This window comes from Diadema antillarum, unplaced genomic scaffold (genome assembly GCF_040938485.1).
Source record: "Diadema antillarum isolate AM-2024a unplaced genomic scaffold, OU_Dant_1.0 seq00000059_RagTag, whole genome shotgun sequence".
NCBI classification, from domain to species: domain Eukaryota; kingdom Metazoa; phylum Echinodermata; class Echinoidea; order Diadematoida; family Diadematidae; genus Diadema; species Diadema antillarum.
Window position 1 is genome coordinate 1,567,692 of NW_027271164.1, and position 20,124 is coordinate 1,587,815.

At 37.7% G+C, this 20,124-nt stretch overlaps 1 protein-coding gene across 1 annotated transcript; it reads right to left on the bottom strand.

The window, feature by feature from the left end:
- Positions 1-1,420: 1,420 nt before the first annotated feature.
- Positions 1,421-20,015, bottom strand: LOC139725794 (uncharacterized). The gene is made up of 7 exons (XM_071636874.1): positions 19,955-20,015; positions 16,704-16,813; positions 13,539-13,718; positions 9,582-9,735; positions 8,211-8,242; positions 5,842-5,916; positions 1,421-2,433 (listed from the first exon to the last, which is right to left on the bottom strand). The coding sequence occupies exons 2-7, from the start codon at positions 16,798-16,800 to the stop codon at positions 1,421-1,423; spliced, it is 1,551 nt and encodes a 516-aa protein (XP_071492975.1). The 5' UTR covers positions 16,801-16,813; positions 19,955-20,015.
- Positions 20,016-20,124: the final 109 nt, after the last annotated feature.

The window sequence follows — 20,124 nt, forward strand, 5'->3', positions numbered from 1 at the left end:
ATGTACATAATTTCGATAGTAATTAGGTTTGACAGAAACATGATTTACATCAACATAGTTTTTTGGTTATGTAAGGAATTATACGATCTGTTGTTACTCTGACAAAATTGGCACAAGCGTTTATACAAACATTACCGGTATAAGATGTGGTATTGTAGATATGAAATACTGTAATCAATGTTCCATTCTATATACCTGCGCTTACATTAGTTTGGTGGCTTTTATTTACTGCTGTGAAAATGTGTTAGACAATGCAAAATCATACTCAAGCTAGATAAGAATTATTGCAGAGCATAAAGACGTGTAGCATGGCGTTCGAGAAACATATCAAACTTCTTTGGAAAAAAAACCATTTACCACTGACAGAGAATTTAGACTTTAAAAAAATGTAGCGGTGAACTATCATTATTCTCTGACCAAGAAAAAATAAAGTTTCACTTTGCGTCTTATAAACATCGGCATTATCATTATTAAACATCATTATCATTATTCATTTATTCATTTTGTTTTACTTATCTTATACTGAATTGTTGGCCTATTCAGTTTTGTAAAACTGCTTTCCAAAGGCGCCCCGCAGTAAGAACGGAAATTCTATATGAAAATACAAATACAGTTATAGGAATTGCTGTAAACTACATACATCTAGAGTGGATTATTATCAATAAGTACAAGTTTATGTATACGTAGATTCATAAATATAAATGTATATACAGTAGCACTGTTACAAATCAATTAAAATGCGTTATAGCTTTGCATCGTTTTTAATCCATAAAGGTATATAATATATGTTTGAACATTCTACAAGGAGTGCAATACACCTTTGTAGAGATCAAAAGTTTTACATCAGTAGTCATTTCAATCTGCAAACTTAAAAGTAGACATATTCAGGTAGGAACCAAATACACGCAAATTCGATGTAATTTTCTAAGTCTACTAGTATATGTACACGTTTTGTCACCATACGCCAGCAACACAGTTTTGCATCATTTTGCAGAAAAAAAAATATGTCTATGTGTGTGGTAAACCACTTCATTTTTCATGTTTTTGCTCAAAGATAGGACACTGGCAGGGTGCTACATAACTTTGTTTTCAACCGCTTGCCCGATGGGGCGAGCAGACTTTCAAATTGTTGCAGAACATTTGCTCGAACATGAATGTTACTTTTTGGAAACGAAATTAAAGCGTGTTACATCACTATTTACAAAACAATGATTATCTTTGAGTTTCTGTATCGTTGACTTCGTGGGTTTGAAAGGGGAAAAGTGAAAAAAAAAGTGGCTTAAAACTTTTTGCTTGCCCAATTCGAACATAAAAGCATTTGTTCTCATTCATTGTTCCAAAGTGCACTTGCCCGACTTTGATTTTCACTTGCCCCGGGCAATTACGCAAGCGCTACGTAGCACCCTGCTGTAGATTTTATTCATTTGTCTGTATTTGCTGGATATGCAGATGTCTCTGTCGCCTCCAATAGTTTTCCCTCGTCTGTGCAATTACTGTAGACGTGTATTTCCGACTGTCTATCTGTCGCCTCCAATGGTTTTCCCTCTTCTGTGCAATTACTGTAGACGTGTATCTCCGACTGTCTCTCCGAGTCTTCCAATGTGGGTTTTCCAGGGAGGTCATCACTCACCTTATCGTTGTGTTCGTCTTCGATTGGGTTCGGTTGTCCCGGTTGGGGAGGTTTCTCTTGACCAGTAACCGGAAGCACGAAACCGTCGTTGAGCCGGTCGTTCGTGCCCGGATCCGATTCGGACTCGTGTGTATCCGAGTCTTGCAATGTGGGCTTTCCAGGAAGGTCATCACTCACCTTATCGTTGTGTTCGTATTCGGTTGGGTTCGGTTGTCCCGGTTGGGGAGGTTTCTCTTGACCAGTAACCGGAAGCACGAAACCGTCGTTGAGCCGGTCGTTCGTGCCCGGATCCGATTCGGACTCGTGTGTATCCGAGTCTTGCAATGTGGGCTTTCCAGGAAGGTCATCACTCACCTTGTCGTTGTGTTCGTATTCGGTTGGGTTCGGTTGTCCCGGTTGGGGAGGTTTCTCTTGACCAGTAACCGGAAGCACGAAACCTCGATTGAGCCTGTCGTAAGGGCTGGTGGTGATATCCGACTCGGACTCATGTCGGCTCTGACTAACCGAAGGGCCATCTTCCGGTTTGCATCGAAAAGTCTCCTGCACAGTTTCATACAGGTGATCGACGATCAGGGGAGAGGGAGTGCTACTCGGGGATTGGTGTAAAGTTGCGACGACCACATTGCTGTCTCCACGTCTTTTCTCGTCATCCACGTGTACAGCGCCACCAATTTTCTCGCCATCCTTACCCACCTCTTCAGCCGCTTGCTTGGACCTATTCCTTTCAGCGGTTTCCTCGACGCAGAAGTAGAGGGGATTTTTCACGCATATTTCACTTTCCAGCTGGTTGTCATCCGCTCTGCCTATATATATAGATAACCAGAATAATATGTTTTTTTTCCATTGTTCCATATTCCGTATTTCAGTCAAATTTTATTTGATGTTAGGAGAGAAGTCACCAAAATACGAGTAGTACAAATAAACAAACAAAAGCAGATATGAGTAACGTGCAAACTGCTGAACCTGCTCAAATGCAAGAAGAGCAAGTAAAATGTATACTCCATGTGTGTTTATATATATATATATATCCTCCTTGGTCTTATTTAGTTAATTTTGTCCACTGCAAATTACGAGCTTGGCTTTTCAGCGCGTCTCCTCCATTTCCGGTAACTTTAACTTTAATTCAATTTCATCTGCATAATTATGTGATGCGTTGTATTGTTAATTTCACGCATTTTTCTTTGTTATACATATATATATATATATATATATATATATATATATACATATATATATATCTTTATATACGTATATATGTATCTTTATATATATATATATATATATATATATATATATGACTCGTAGCTTTCGCTGAAATGAAAATAACACAAGATGTGTTATGTTAACTTCTTGAAAATTGCTACCTACTTATGTATATGAGAAATTATATTGCCCACAATTTCAGGTGTACAAAACAGTCAACTCACATTTAATTGACTTTCGACTAGCAAACTACATGTACATATTTTTGATCCCCGCATTCTTTAACAATCTACATGATACACGATGGTCCAGATTTTCTTCCTGGTGATATGCTCATCTTCCTTCCTTCACGTCATTTTAGAATTTTATCCCTCGCATAACCATTAACAGATTTCCAGAATACCCCAATACTCCTATTTTAAAGAGTACGTCTGTTTTTGAAGATGCCGAGTGACATTTGATCAGGAACGCCTTGTTTGTTCTTTATTGTAAACCATGAACTGATGATATCCACCATCTTATGTTATTCTGTCTTCCATTTTATTATTTTGTTCTCTCATTTTATCTATGTAATTTATGTAAATATATCATGTTACTTTATTTTTAGATTCTATCACTCTGTTAAAGTAAAATTCATCTTAGTCAATGTTAGTGGGTATTTGTACACATCTTATTGTCTTGAGGGCAATGTTGGTAACATGTTGCTGTATAGGGTTATGATATGCAACAACATAAAAAGGAGAAGAGGAAAAAGAGAAAAACGAGTTTCTATAGAAAATGATTTGCGCTCTAGCCACCAGTTCTGATGTCAAATCAAACAATGTTATGAACAGATCAAACAAAATTATTATTACTATTCTTGTATAATGCCTCCATAGAGGAGCTCATAAGAAAAAAGAAAAGTCTCCACATGGGAACTATTATAACTAAACATTGTATGAATGATGGTAATTTGGTAAAATAATCCGGTATCTGATGTTTGTATCAACAAATCCTCCGAGCTTGGCACTTTCCCATGTCATAATATCATCATTATATTCTCAGCCACTAAAAGTTACACTAACGTGAGTGTAGCAACACGTAGGCGTACAGTTTCATATCCTCTCTGTACTATACATGTTAGTGTTATGAACTGTGACTGTGCACTTTCACAGAAACTAAAATAAAACTTATATTTTTGGTGAGCGGCAGAAATTGAGATGTGGTATCCACTTCATGCACGTAAAGTGATCTGGAAGTACTTTTTGACCATCAGCGGGATTCTAATAAACAGTGATTGGAGCACAAACATTACCGTCGCCTATCTTTATTCAGCATATTATTCATGTATAGTTTAATTCAAAGAGTATCAACCTAATTAACACAACAATTGTTAGAAACGATTGAGTTTGCATATTGTACTGGTTACTCCTGAAAAAAAAAAACTGTTCGGATGCAAAATGAGAGTAGCCGTATAGCAAATCTCAATTCATGAGATTGGAATTATAAGGGAGCTTTAGATTTGCGATGCGGACGATTGCATTGACCGTTCTCGTCTCTCCCTGCGTTGTGACGTTGCAAAGTAGAGATTACGCGAGGACGTAACACGTTACCGATAGAAAGTAAAATGGCGCCTCCATGATCAGTGCATCAAATAACTCTACATGCGTCGCGAATTGAGTGGACGCCAAAATAGCCCAGTGCCTTGTTGCATAAAAAGATGCCATCAAACATAAGTTAGGTACCAGCCAATCAGAACCGAGTAATCAGAGACTTTTGATGTTTGACACTTTTATGCTACAGGGCTCAGAACGCGTAGTGAAAACTCAGAAGACGCGAGATATAAATACAGATTGATTTTAGTAAGCTATTTTGCGCATGTGCAAATAAAGGGTGTTTTTTTTCCCCACTGAACGTCCGCTGCATGAAAATCTTAAGCTCCCTAATTAAATGTGCGCATGGGGGACATAAGAATCCACACATAATCATTTCAATTACGTGTAATATAAATCGTATCTTATTATATAGAACAACACATAGATAAATTGACTGATACAGTCATGTACATTGACTGATACATGTAGATGGGTAGTTGATACATCATTATAGAAATCCGCTCAAGGATATATAGGGCATACAAGCATCTCCTATACATAAATAGTACGCCTACACATTCATACGTTCACAATTATATACATTGCAGAAAACAAGAAAACAGGTAACATATTAATTCCCAATAACACGCGCATATACAGGAGGACAAACAGGAGGAACGAGGGGGAAAATGTCTGCTGCTCAACAGTATTTAAGCGTTAGGCCCCTGTCAGGTCATATGACAGGGGCCTCCGGAACATTTTGTAATATTAAATGGGTTAGTCAAATACCGGTTGGTGATTGGCTAAACACAGTCACGTGATGGCGGTACATTCGTTATGTTCGCCCATGGGCGAACATTCTTGTAATGTTCTCCCATGGGAAAACATTTTCACGTAACAAATGACAGAAGGCATAGGAGCGATCGAGTACAATAATTGTGCTGGTGGTTGTCGTTGACGTATTTGACTAACCCATTAAACAGATGATGACTTTTGCTGTCGGGAACATGTACCAAACGTTCCACCCTCAGGGTTTGAAATGCCTTTTCGGGAGGCTATGAGTCCCTCGACTTCGTCTCGGGACTTATACCCTCCCTCAATAGCATTTCAAACCCTTCGGGTGGAACATTCGGTATGTTCCCTCCCCCGCCAGTCATCATCTATATAGTGTATGCATGTGTGTGTGTGTGGGGGGGGGGGGGGGGGGGCTATAGGGGTTGTCAAAGGTCAATTGTACCCCTCTAGCCCCATTCGTGAATTTTTTCCCCTCTGCAATTACTGTTTGTAGCCCAAATCTGATAGGTATGTTCATAACTGCACGAATCTTTGGTTTTTTTTTTGTTTTGTTTTGTTTGTTTTTTTTTGGGGGGGGATGAATTTCAATTAAACAAATCATTTATACAAATAGAAAGGGCAGAATCAGGATATACACACCATGGTCGCCCTGCGGTATGGACGGGAGACTTCTGCACAAATCCTTGACATCCGTGTAACGTGCAGTGGTAACATCTGTGACAGGTACAGCAATGTATTGATGAAGACCATAAGACACTTCCGATACACATATATATTCACTACGCGATGGTACCTATACCACTTCTGCGTGTCACTCATGAACATCAAAAACAAATTAATTCATAGAAGGAACAGGGCAGTTCAAGCATCTGCGGACGGACAAGTCCTTTAACATTAGATTAACACTGGTCAGTTGCTGGTCAGATTACCAACTTCCGGAAGGCTAGGGAAAAGGGAATTCCACAGAGACTATGGTGCTCCTTTCATCATAAACGGTTTCACACAGGTATGAGGTATCTATAAAACTCTGCATGCTAAAACAAAAGACCCGGGGTCTCGCGCTCACCTGAGCATCGCAAGTTCACCTTCCATGCATTCTTGCAGATCGTGGTTCTGAGAACATTGCATCACAGGGGTGGCTTTGAGCGCTTCCACATAGACATGCATGGTGTCCAGTTGTGTTTTCTATCATATTTGTAAAATACCTGCCAAGTACACTGTATTTAGACAATTTGACTATAATGCAATTTACAAAAAAAAAAGAAGAAGATCAAAATGTAAGACTGGTTTTGAAATTGACCCCCATCCAGGTCCACAAATAGCATTAAAAGTATATTCATAATTAAATATTTAGAGAATTTTTGGTTTTAAACGATGAATATATCATATCAGATTTTAAACTGCAGTCACCAATCTCCTTACTTATAATCGTTAGCACTAACTAAACTTATCACTTCTTGGTTTTAAGAAGAAGAAGAAGATATGTATAAAGATCCCCCGGGGTGGGGGCAATGTGCGGGGTGGGGGGGGGGGGTGGGGCGAATGAAGAATTGTTCCAACTTGTACAAATATTATGTTTTCTACGATACGCTCTAGTGATAGCACCTGTTTTTGTAAAAAAAGAAGATGAAAATGTGAATATTGGGCCCGACTTGAACCCCCCCCCCCAATACGCCATAAACAAACTAGAAACTACAGTAAAAAATGTATTTACTCATAGCATTGTATTGTAGCTTCTCTCTGCTTGTTCTAAATAGAATATGTGCTAATTACAAATTTCTTAGATTTGAGGGCTTTGAGCCCCATCAAAGAGGGGAATGGTGCCCAATTGCGCAAATACAATTCAATCCTCCAAGCGATAATTCCTGCCAAGTTTGGTGAAAATCTGGCCCTCATTTTCAAGAAGAAGCTAAAAATGTTAAAAATTGGTCCCAATTTGGTATCCTTCCATCTTCTGATCTGCTACAAACTTGAAACTACAGTCACTATAATCTAACTTACCTGTAGCACTACATTAGCTGAATTTAGCTCATCACCCGAGGTTTGAGAGAAGAAGATTCCTCGATTTGGGGGATTGTCTGTCTTCTCTCCCCCCCCCCCCCCCATCCCGGGGTAATCGCATGATGCCCCAGAGGACCCCCAGGTGGGGAATGGTGCCCATTTGTACAAAATAATATTCTGTCACCCTTGCGATTATATACCCAGCCAAATTTGGTCAAAATTTGAAGAAGAAGAAGAAGATAAAGAAGAAGAAGAAGAAGAAGAAGAAGAAGAAGAAGAAAATGCACAAGTCAGACCCCAATTGAAAACCGCGGGGTCTCGAGGGTGGTACTCCCGGATCTACCATAAACAAACTTAAAACTACAGTCATCAATGTACTTGTTAACAGCATTACCTTAGCTCTATCACTTATATATCAGGCTCTAGAACATTCGACGAATTACGCACGAAACAAAAACAAAACAAAACAACCCAAAGCAAACAAAACCACACAAAAAAGGCAAAGTTTGTGTATGAAATCGTTTCAGGAATTTAGATGATCAGGTGCTGCAAAAAGCAGGTATAGATAGGTCTATTATGCTATTTGGCAGTTTAGTGACTTATACAAAATATCACCGCTTTCTCATGCCCAGGTCACTCTTGATATCCTGATGAGGTTGTACGACACGTGTAGTCGTGAGTCGTATAGTGTGCGGTGGGCTTTATATGTATATCAACTTATCGATTCCCACCTCCTTTGAATAATGCATTACAAGTATATTAACAACGCACTAAATGGAGGAAAATTGAAGCCGGACATTTAAAAAAAAAAAAAAAACTAGAACTGGACGCCCTGAGCAAAAATGTAGGTGTGAATTACAGATCACCTTTGAGATTTTTTAAAACCATCCTGTCTGTGTAGGTATAGAGTAGAGTTCTTTCTTACATACAACTGTGGAAAACAGAATATAAGCGTTAAATGTAGACGTTGACGTTTTCCCCCAACAAAATAATATGCTTATATTTACCTTCGCTAGAGCCTTTGTTGGTATCATCATGTCTGTGAAACAGAAAAAAAAAACCAGATGGAGATGTTTATTAATAACTGTAGTATGATTTGGAGATCGAAAGGTGTTTTGACTTTTTGTGCAACTTAATTCACGGACGCTTGATGAAATAAATAATAGAACCATGAGTGTTCGAGAGAATAATGACAAGATATAACATGCACAATGCAATCAACAAGTTTTTCATATCAATAGTAACAAGCACATTATGGTATATTACATGCATGACACTTCATAGTGACAAGAAAAAAAAAAACACCAGACATTACAAGCATTGTGTCAAGGCTATGTCTTCATAATGGATATTTGTGAGCAAATCATCTCATGAAAGTAGCGAGGCGATGTCGTTCTTGCGATAAACATTGTTTATCATTCATCCAATAGTGTGAGAGAATTTTTTTTTTGTTGTTGTTGTGAAAAGCGATATATGAGATGAAATGAAATGATATGAACTGGGATGAATTGATTAAAGATGGACAGCTTAAAGCACTGAATAAAGTGCAAAACTAAATCTATTTAGTATATGTACACGTAGGATGCTATGAAAAGTTTGCTAACAAGAGACAAAAATACGCTTGTAACAATTTCAATTGATTTTGGACCGAATGATGTCCAATCCTGACTGGACTGATGCAATGTACTTTTGTCTTTACTATCCTGCTTCCCAAATAAAATAATGAACAAATAAGGAAATAAATAACAACAGAAAGTTGGAGATTTCGTTGAGGATTCTAAAATCTTAACATACCAGAAAGAGTCAATGGTCAATTGTTTCCGGAATTTCGAGGAAAAACTCTTTATGTCTTCAAATAATTTTTCATAGCGTGATTGATGAATATACAACGGTCACTATGATATTTCTTCACCAACTACGGTGGCCACCAGAGTTATCATTTTTTGCACCTTTCATTTCTCCAAGGTATCAGTCTTTATAATATTCATAAAATGGGTTCGAGAAAACCGAAAACTTTGATAACACCAGGAAAAAACAACAACATTTTAACATGAAGTGAAGCCAAAACCATGCACCTTAGAAGGAAATCGTGGCAAACACAGAAAGATTTAAGGAAATCACAGAAACCTTTAATGCTTATCGCCTTCCACATATGGGAGATAAAGGAAAAATTATCAGTTATTCTCTTCTAGTTAGAGTTATGGTTTAAGTGTGAATATGTATGAGGCATACGTAAATACCACGATTTCGAGTGTTATATTATTAATAAAAAATAAACTGCACATAATATACAGCTAATGGAGACTTCGTTTAGGATGTCAGAATTCTTACCAATCACTCAATATGATGTCACATGAGCCTAAAATCTAACACCCTACCTTGTTCTCCTGACTTTCAGCTGTCTCTCGACTCGTCGAAGACGAATGCCAAGCACAGAGATGACCACGATTAGGAGGATAGTGATTAAGAAGAAGAGGACTCCTCTGACACGACGCCTTTCTTGTTTATATGGAGTAATTGTGGAATTAAGTGCTGTATGTTGTGTAAAGGCAATGAAGAAAAAACATTTTGTAACAACTGACGTTTATGTGTATGTATGGCTCCAACAATGTGCGTATATATATATATAATTATATACATGTGTATGTATGTTCATGTACAATGATAATACAGGAATCAATAAATCAATAAATCAAGTCAAAATTGATAAAAGATATATATTTATCCCGCGATGTTTCATATCGTTATCTTACATAATTTGCACGTGTGATGAGTGAGGGAACGTCAAGTCGTTGGTTCAAAAAAAATCTTGCCCCACGCGCATTATTTGGTGACCACGGAAAACAGATCCAAATGCAAAATCAAAAAAAAAAAAAAAAAAGCTTCATTCTTGCTAGCCTTTTGTCAAGGCCGTCTCGCTGTAAGATGGCTATAACTGGCAAGCGAAGCGAGCCCAGGCGAGCGCGCGACAGCACGAACCCACTCGGCTGGGCTCTCTTCACCATTCAGCGAGAGGGCATTGAAAAAAGGCTACATTTTGTTCCATCGCAGTGAAACTCTTTCCTTCTTCTTCTTTTTTTTTTTTTTGCATTAGCTTTTTCATTAAAGTCAAGTTAGTAACGAGATTGAAGTTTTCCTCAAAAAGGGAGCGTACGTGGTTCTTTACTGTTAAGTTGCGAGTATAAAGATAGCCAGGATCATCACAGAAATTGAAGGATGAAAGAACACGCAGAGCTCTCTGCTGGTACAGGATACACCTAATTGAAAATTGGAAATTGACTTTTCTTATGCAACTAATTGACAAATTGCCCTACATCGACGTAAATAAGCACTGGGTTGATCAGTATTTTATTAGTATAGCCATGATAAAAGAAATCATGGGCGTACGTACTCGAGCAGGATTGGAACCTACGACCCTCCTGATCTCCGGTCAGAAGTCATCTCCACTAGACCACCGAGCTTCCGCCCGACAGCAAGAGTTGGTTCTAATCCTATTATTCTTCTATTTTTATTCCCAGTCTTTTCATAATTACACGAGAGACAAATCCGTGACGTTTGTCATAAACATCATAAAAAGGAATCATAGTTTATTTCACTGTCATGAATGCACATACTGGTATAGATATAATTATCATGTACTATATGGTTGCTTTGATATGTGTATGTATACAGGTTGACCAGATTAGTGGAGAAGTTTCTATTTGGTATAGCTACAGTATACATGCATGTAAAAGGAAATACATTGCAGTTTGCCCAATCTAGAATGTTCTATATGAAATGCCTGGACACATATTTGGCTAAAGTAATGCAATCTATACACTGTCCTTGTAGCCCAATGTGATTGGTACTTATTTTTAGACAGTGAGTCAGCTAGAATTTCTGGAAGGCTCTTGAACCCGCAAGTATGTACAAGTTGGAACATACTAGTATGCAGGAGCCCCAGGTTAGAGCGAATTACAGAACATTCAAGAAGGGGTGAATGAGCCTATATAGGCCACATAAATTCTGAGGTTTCTGAGAGTACCCAACACCCTCTGCTCTGAGAGTTAAAGTGACATTCCAGACGATTTTCATAATTTCACATTATGTATTACGTAAATCGACAACTCCATGTATAGATTTGTGGAATTTATTGTGGTTCTTGAGCAGAGAAAAAATGATTTGAAAAACCTTAAACAAATTACACTGAACAAGGATGATGACATAGGAGGTTCACATATTTCAGAAATGTGGCAGTGTAATTCCATTACAATACCGCTCGCTAGCAAGTTCACCTGTGAATAATCTATGCATGCCTTCTTCTTTTGTTCTGCTTCCTTGAGCCCCAACTTATGCATTCTTATGGTGACTCTGCCATGTCATCATCCTTGTTCATTGCAATTTGTTCTAAATTTTGAAAATATTCCTATTCTTCATCCCAATTGTCACAAATTCTGAAACTCTGTTCTCAGTATAACTAATTTATAGTTGTTCATTTGTAAAAATCTGAAAATCATCCGGAGGTCTCCTTTAAGTCACTTCTGGCTCTGAAGCGACTTGTTTCAGTCAGTCCTCTGTTACCTGCTGACGTGCTATATTTGTGGAGATCAATCCTGGGAGGCAAATTGCCTGGGAGACATACTGCAGGTGGAGAATATTGATTCGCCTTCCGTTTGGTGACTAACATTCTCATGTCAATGGACATTGCTATACAGAGCTGTGAAGAGCTGGATTCCTAGCTGGTTATCATTTGCTGGATTATCATTCACGCATCGACTGCATGGACCCGGTCGTCATAACGTCTGGATTCTACACGTGTCGCTGTGGATTGACCTGCGCCTTTTGATTTACGTCGGAGGAATCATTCATCGGTGCATCAAGGATCATTTATCTGTGCATCCGAGATCGAACATCATTTGTAGACAATTCCAGAAGATTCCATGGACTTTGTGATTGTATGTACATTCGATTGTCATGCACGTAAACGACCGCACTGTTATCGTAATCATTGCATTTTATACAACGTCCAAGTAGATCCTTGTAAGTTGATTGGAGGATTGTTGGTGACGTGATATTCAATAAGCACGCACTCCATTCAACGCGCCGTGCAATTTTGGTTCTATTTTTGCGTGCAACTGGGTTCGATTTTTTCGTTCTACTATAACATTCCACGGTTCGAGAAATTGTACGGTACTGCATGTACTGTGTGTTGCATATTGAGGATCGCATGCAGCTAGCGCAGTGTACGTGTGCGGTACATGCATGCGCGTACGCAGGCCTACGTAGTGCTAGTGTACGTGTATGAGCGCTAGTATTGCTGTGACCTGTATCTACACTGATTGCACAAGCCAGAAAGAGAATCGCAGTGGATCCACATGTAAGTATGGCTGTATTTTTCATACATATATAGACTTCTAGGCCTACTTAGACCTACCCAACAATCCTCCAACCAAAAAGATCTACTTGGACGTTGTATAAATCAAATAGTGTATGGTCTTTACTCGTGCAATGGAACGAGATTTCGCACTCGGTGAAAGATGAGGTGCACTATTCAACTCGGCTTCGCCTCGTTGAATAGAGCGCCTCTATCTTTCACCTCGTGCGAAATCTCGTATTATAAAATGGGTTCAAGAATGTAGCCAATAGGAAGCGCTGAAATGAGACACACCTCCTTCCTTTACTTCAGTACAATTGCACTGCCTGTAATCCTATGGTAGATTGCCGATCGTCTGTGCGCGCGGCGGGCGGCTCCTTTGATGAATTGCATGCATACGCGCTGTCAATCCTGTAAACAACTTCTAGTTCGGGCTGCCGGCCGGCCGGCCTGTCTTCCCTTGTGCATAACATGTGTGGCGTACGTACGTAACTTTGTACAGTACAGTAGACCAAGCGTTATGGGACCGGACGCGTACATGGAGTCACTTTGAAGAGCAAATCCAACGATTTAGCAGGTATATTCTCACGCCGTTTTCAGAGTATGTTGTCTAGTAGGCCTATATGAGGAGTCTATATCAAGTCTTTAAGGTAAAGGGTGCATATTCTATGTAAGTTTTCATGCGGGAACTTAAGTGTCCGGAAACCCAACCCCCCATTATACTTATACTGTATGTGCGGGACTTCCGCGAGTGCGACGTGCGTAAATGTTTGGGACGAACATCTTCGTCTAACACACTCTATCCTGTGCATCATTAGTATACCATTGCACTCGTGACCATTCACTATTTGTATAATGACAAAATCATTTCGAGTCTGTAACTTGCAATGTTAGTGTTTATTAACCCGCCTGAACATCAATATATTGGTTCTTATGTGCTATCATTCTCAGTGTGATTTTGGTCATAACGTCATAGTCATACCTTCATCTTCATGCTTGTTCGGGTTGCCCTTAATCTTCCTCTCGACTTTTTTCAGACGAACGAAAAGCACAATGACGGCCACAATTAGGAGGACAAGGGCTGCACGGGGGAGTACGTAGTGTCTGCAGTAGTGTCTTTTCTTTTCGTGACCCTCTTTCCCTGAATTGCAGGACGTCATGACTGATTCCCGCCGTAAAATGACAAAGATGATAACATGATAAATTAAAACACAAACCAACTCTACGATGTTTTATGTCTGATTATAAATTTGCATAAAATGATGGTGACATGAGGAGGGAAAGTGAAGCCATCGGTTTATGAAATCCTCTCCCACAACAAACGTTTGAGTTGCAACTTCAAATGATTCCAAATACCACTTTATTACAAACCTCACTATACTATATCAGACTTCAGTATTATATATGTCATTATGGTCAAGTTAGACGTGGATTATACTTTTTTCTTTAACGGGAAGGGCGGGTGGTACATCATTACTACGCTGTGTCGAGATACCAAAGATCATCAAAGAGATTGAATTATTTAAAGGTGAACAAAGGATGAAGAGCTCGCTGATATAGCATATATCTAATGGAATAGCTTTTATGATTCTTTTCTTGTTTACACACGATGAGTCCGCGAAAATAAAAACAAGTCATTTTGTGCCATATACATCAAATCTTATTGAATCTTGCGATTTTCTGTTATATTTTTGAATTGGTTCTTGTGTTTGCTTGTATTCATTCGGCGACATTTTGTGAACAAAATATTTGTACTGACTGTAAAAAAAACGTGTTTCAGGTTCTCTGTATGTAGACTCTGTTATCAGCTATATTTAGTTTGCATGTGCACTCTTAAAACATCCGAGTCAGAACTGACCCGGAACTGGGTCCGTTGGGGTCACACACCGTTCCGGGTCAGAAATGACAAGGAATGGGGTCAGATATGACCCATTCAGAGTCATGAATTGGGTCAGGGTGACCTCATTCGGGGTCTTAATGACCAAATTCCAAGTCATTTATGACCCAGAACGGTGTGTGACCCCAACGGACCCAGTTCCGGGTCAGCTCTGACTCGGATGCTTCAAGAGTGTGTGTTGCTTGTGTATTTTGTGTTCAATTGGTCAGTGAAATAGTGCAGGATGATCGAATCTAAAGACGAAACAATTAAACCCTAAAAAAATAAATAAATATATATATATATATTATATACAGTATGTCCAAAAAAAATTTACAACGGGGCCCTCCGCAACGATATCTTTAAAAATAGTGAATCAATCTAAATACAAATTCAGGGTATGAAACTATAACTCATTGCCCACATCTTACAGAAAACCCCATTCGATTTGCTTCAGTGGTCAAAGAGAAATACATAATTTTGTAGAGGATGTCGGGAATCTCTTCTGTCCAAGTTCTGTCTATTGTTCACACACAAGATCATCGAAATGCTAATCCTAAAGTAGCATTTGAAAAATTTAATCATATTGGGCATTATCAATGCGAAAATCTTATTGTAATTTTTTGGGGGACATACTGCAGTAAGTCACCCCAAAAATTACAATCAGATTTTCGAATTGATAACACCTATTATGATCAACTTGTGTACGTGCTACTTCAGAGTCTTAAGGTATTACATCTTAGCTCTATTTTGCAGAAAACCCCATTCAATTTGGTTAAGCGGTCACAGAGAAATGTGGATTGTTGTAAAGCATGTCATGAATCGGATTCTTCCGAGTTTAGCATTTCGATGATCTTGTGTGTGAACAATAGACAGAACTTGGACAGAAGAGATTCCCGATATCCTCTACAAAATTCCGTATTTCTCTTTGACCACTGAAGCAAATCGAATGGGGTTTTCTGTAAGATGTGGGCAATGAGTTATAGTCTCATACCCTGAATTTTTATTAAGATTCGTACACTATTTTTAAAGATATCATTGCGGAAGGCTGCGTTGTAATTTTTTGAGGGACATACTGTATATATACATTCAACAAAAAAGTAAGTTCCCCCTAGCATTTTTGACTGTATCTCAAAAAGTATTTTACCGATTTTCATAATTCAAACGGAAATGGATAAGGAATTTTATTACTCATAACATGAGTGGCAAATCATTGACACCAGATATCATTATTGGTGTGAAAAATGCATTTTATGTCAAAATGCATGGAAACAAAAGTTACATTTAGTGATTTGCAATGACTTTTACACAAATAATCAAACAATCACTCATGATTCTGAAAATTTCAGCATGGTTTGTTGCATGTTTTTCTATCTCTTTCTTTTCATGAGCATACAGTGAAGTATTTGATAAATTATATGTCCACCATCCGCTTCAATGACCAGCCGGCATTTCTTCCTCATACTGTTAACTAAATTTTGTACTTCGCGCTGCTCAATGTTGGCCCATGCTCTCTGCAAGATGCGCTGAAATTCTTGCAGTGAAGTATCATCTTTCACCTTCTTGCTCGCTTTCCGCTTAATGATATCAAAAAGATTCTCTACTGGAGTACGTTTGGGGGATCTTGCAGGCCACTCCATACGTTCGATGCCATTAAGACCTCAACAAACTGATATACAACTTAAGCGCATGATTCAAAATGACCATAGGCACATTAATGTGATCAACCCAAATTGGAATTACAAATCACATGGCTTCTGCCAACATTTTCATATTGAAAAGGCTATTAATTAGAAAGTATGCATAACATCTGCTTAATAGGGAAGCACAGTGTACCTGAAGAAATTCCTGATAATTACACAATTTAAAAAGGACATTTCGCTAACTTACATAGAAAATGTATACAATATGCTTCATATAGCCTGAAGTGCAACTTTTTCCCCATGCATTTTGACATAAAATGCGGTTTTTTTAACACCAATAATGATATCTGGTGGTAATGATATACGATTCATGTTATGAGTAATGAAATTCCCTATCCATTCCCGTTGGAATTATGAAAATTCGTAAAATTCCAAAAATGGGTTAGGGGAACTTACTTTTTTTTTTTTTTTTTTTTGCTGAGTGTATACATAATTGCTTTCTGGAACGCATAAACCCTCTAAGGGCCATCAGCTCAAATCACCACAGACATTGTACCTAACAAGTCACATATAGAAATGGGAGAGTTAATTCATATACGTCATCCAAGTCAAGAGCTATTACCATTACCTGATCTACTCTGGGCTGGTACTGAAGTCTCTACTGGGGATGTTGATCCTACGTTGGTTACAGAAGGGCTCACCTCCCTGGTTACAGTCGATACCATACTAAGTAGTTTGCTGCAGGAGGAAATATTGAGATAGTCCAAATCAAAGTCACCCTTCGTGACTGAAATGAATCAGATTTACATGCACGTTGATTTGATTTTGATGTTGACGTTGAATGACACGCTATATATATATATATATATATGCCATGTGTTCAGAATAGGACAATGGACCTGGTATATTATGTGTAAACATGTCCTTTGTTTTACTTATCAATAAAGACATGATTACAACAACAATATTTCAATGTCGAGACGTGTAAACGTGTCTTATTGCACTAGCTGTCCGCCACATTAAAAAGTTATCAAAGGTGTTGTCGAGAGATAAAACATTGTTCGGTAGGCCTCTAACCCTTATTTGACAGCTTGATATTTGAGTACACAAAAAACGTGTGAAATAGAGACTAACATCGAAGAGGGGTCATCCCACAGGCTCGACACCCACGAGTCATACTACCCACGAGTAATACAGCCCACGAGTCATACAGTCCATTTAGAAGTCATACAGCCCACGAGTCACACAGCCCATGAGTCATGCATTACCTTTTCATTGGATATTTGTAATTAAGAATTCTCCCGGACTTTAGACAGGAGAACATTTTCTCATCTGCTTTGCACTTTTCTCTGTCCAATTTATAATTTTACTATGATATTGTCGTCTTGTTTGTGAATGAATGCAATACTAAATTGTAGATTACACTCTAAGCTACAACACATTCAAATTTTTTGAGACAAATCTCCGAGATGGATGACGGCAAAAAAATATGGTCCACCCAAGATCGTCAAATATGCAAAGTCATGAAATTGACTGAAATGTCAAGTATTTGATTCAATGCTGAAACTTTTCATTTTATTTCATTTCATTCATTTATTTAAGCATACTTCAGTCCGAAGACTGTTCTACCGCAGGTCCATGCGGATAAAAAACAACATAGACATACAGAAATGAAAAACAAAACTCATTCATAAAAACAACAAAAACATAGAAAACAGAAAAACATGGTGATGAAACTACGGCACACATTTCGACAGAAACAAACATGATAAATCAAAGATAACCATGTACAATTACTACACAAGTACATTGCGGTAGTTTAAAATGAAAGAGACGAAAACAAAGGAGAGTTCAGGAGAGAGAGACAGAAAGAGAGAGAGAGAGAGGGAGAGAGAGGGGGGATAACGAGATGAAAGAGCATGCAAAGGGGAAAAACTGAGCAAATCTGTCTATTAACAGTTTCGGTCAAGTGCATTTTTAAAGCTTACAAACGTTTTTTGTTTCAGTTCCAATGGTAACGTATTCCAATATATTGATCCAGAATGTGTCAAACTTTTATGTTTGAAACAAGTCTTAATCAAAGGTAACTTTGAAACTTAAAAAACTAAGGTTTGGGGTAAATACTATGATACCGTACATCCAGTTCATGATCTTTCCCTATCACATGGAAGGAATAAAGGGGGCAATTTTTAATTATTCGTTAACATTTTTTTTGGGGGGGGGGGGGGTGGGGGCATCTCTGCCATTTCCTCAATATCACGTGCCAGGAACGATTTATTTTCAACGCCTAGCATCAGAATCGAATGAAGTGTAGTGTATCTAGTATATACCGAGGATTATCTTACAAGTCCGGAAATGTTTCAAAAAGAACAAAAAGGAAGTTTGTTTATTTATCTAAAAAACAAAGTTGATATTACCATGATAACTTATGTGATTCAAAGTTCCGTGAGCGTTATGTTTATTGCTTTGTATTACTTTATACGGAAATAAAATGATTTGATTGAATTGAATTTAAGAGTTGATGAAATATTTACATGACAACGGTTCCTAAAGAAGTAATGAACGTATTACAAAAGACATCAATATTCATGCCACTGAAATACTCTTGATAATCATGTTGTGAACACCCGCCGAGTAACAAAATTTTACCATTTTCTCTTTCCAATTCAGCAGTGATAGGAGAAAATTTTGTTAGAAATGCCTGTTACGATTAAATACTTCTCAAACAATCTCGACAAATCCAATGCGAATTAAATAATTTCCTCTCCCACCATCAAATCTCTCAATAACTAAAACTACCAGGAAATGATAAAATAAATGATTTTATCTTGAATAGTATTATCGATATTAACCATTGATAATTTTCCGACAATAGTTAACATGTTTTAAAAAGGAAATGTAGGTTACACATTCTTGTGCTTTTCCTCAAGAGATTGCAAATTTATACAAACAACACTACCAACTACCAACATGATATCCTCACTTCCCTCATTATTCTCAAGAAGTTATAGTGTTTCAGGAGAATAGCTAATCTTCTCAGATATTCCAGTTTCTGTTTGTTTGTTTCTTTTTTTTGACAAGAAGCCTTTGAACTCAATCGTTAGTAAAGTGATTCATATAATTGATAGTGAATATTGAATAATCGTTATCTTCCTCAACTTTTCTAAGGTCTTTAAGACGATAAATCATATTCTGCTTTAGAAGGTAGCTCATGACGTCACACAAAGACAAACACTGATGTATTTCAGATACATTTTACACGTACTATTTTTATGCAAAATGAAAAATTATATTTCGTTCGATCATTAACAATCATTCCAATCTGCAGAAATGTGTGGTGCATTGTCTAGGAGATAGTTACTTATGTTGTGTGTTTTACTGATCGTGAAATGATCAGCTTTTGACGTAAAATCAACAAAAATCTCTTGTCATCATCACTGTTAGCTGTCATCATTAAACAGATAACCATTATATGTGAGCGCAGCTAATAATACATATAGCGCGAAAAGATGTGCATCTTTCTCAGACAAACTTGTCAAAAGGCAGGGTAAGGAAGAGCAGATTATCAAAGAAATAATAATGAAGATGATGATAATAATAATAATAATAATAATAATAACAATAATAATAAATACAATGTTAGTAATAATGATAATCACAATTATAACGATAATATTGATAATAATAATTGAGACTTAGCGCATAATAGCTTAATCATCAACCAATTCTTTTTGCACCCAACAAAAAAACGTTATAGTGAGATTCAGGTATAACATAACACAAAAATGATTAATATTCAAAAATAAGAGAGTTGTTAAATAACTTTCTATCAGTATTAAGAATAACAGAAAAAAAGACATAAGGAAACAATCATTTTACCTACTGCGTTCCTCCAGTTTTCAGTTGGCCTTTTTCTGTCCATGCATTCCTTATGCGCTGGGTGTGCCCGGTCAACGTATAGTCGATCTACGAAGAGCGAGTCCTATAGATTACGCGAATGTTATAGACTGGAATGATTTGGGTATCATTTCCTGTAAATCGCCACAAAC

Bases quoted from the DNA above. Each gene is read 5' to 3' on its own strand.
- LOC139725794 (XM_071636874.1), bottom strand. From the start codon at position 16,800: ATGGTATCGACTGTAACCAGGGAGGTGAGCCCTTCTGTAACCAACGTA. The intron at 13,719-16,703 runs GTAATGGTAATA...GGCGGGAATCAG, and splicing joins ACCAGCCCAGAGTAGATCAG to TCATGACGTCCTGCAATTCA. The intron at 5,917-8,210 runs GTAAATATAAGC...TACCTGTCACAG, and splicing joins CAACAAAGGCTCTAGCGAAG to ATGTTACCACTGCACGTTAC.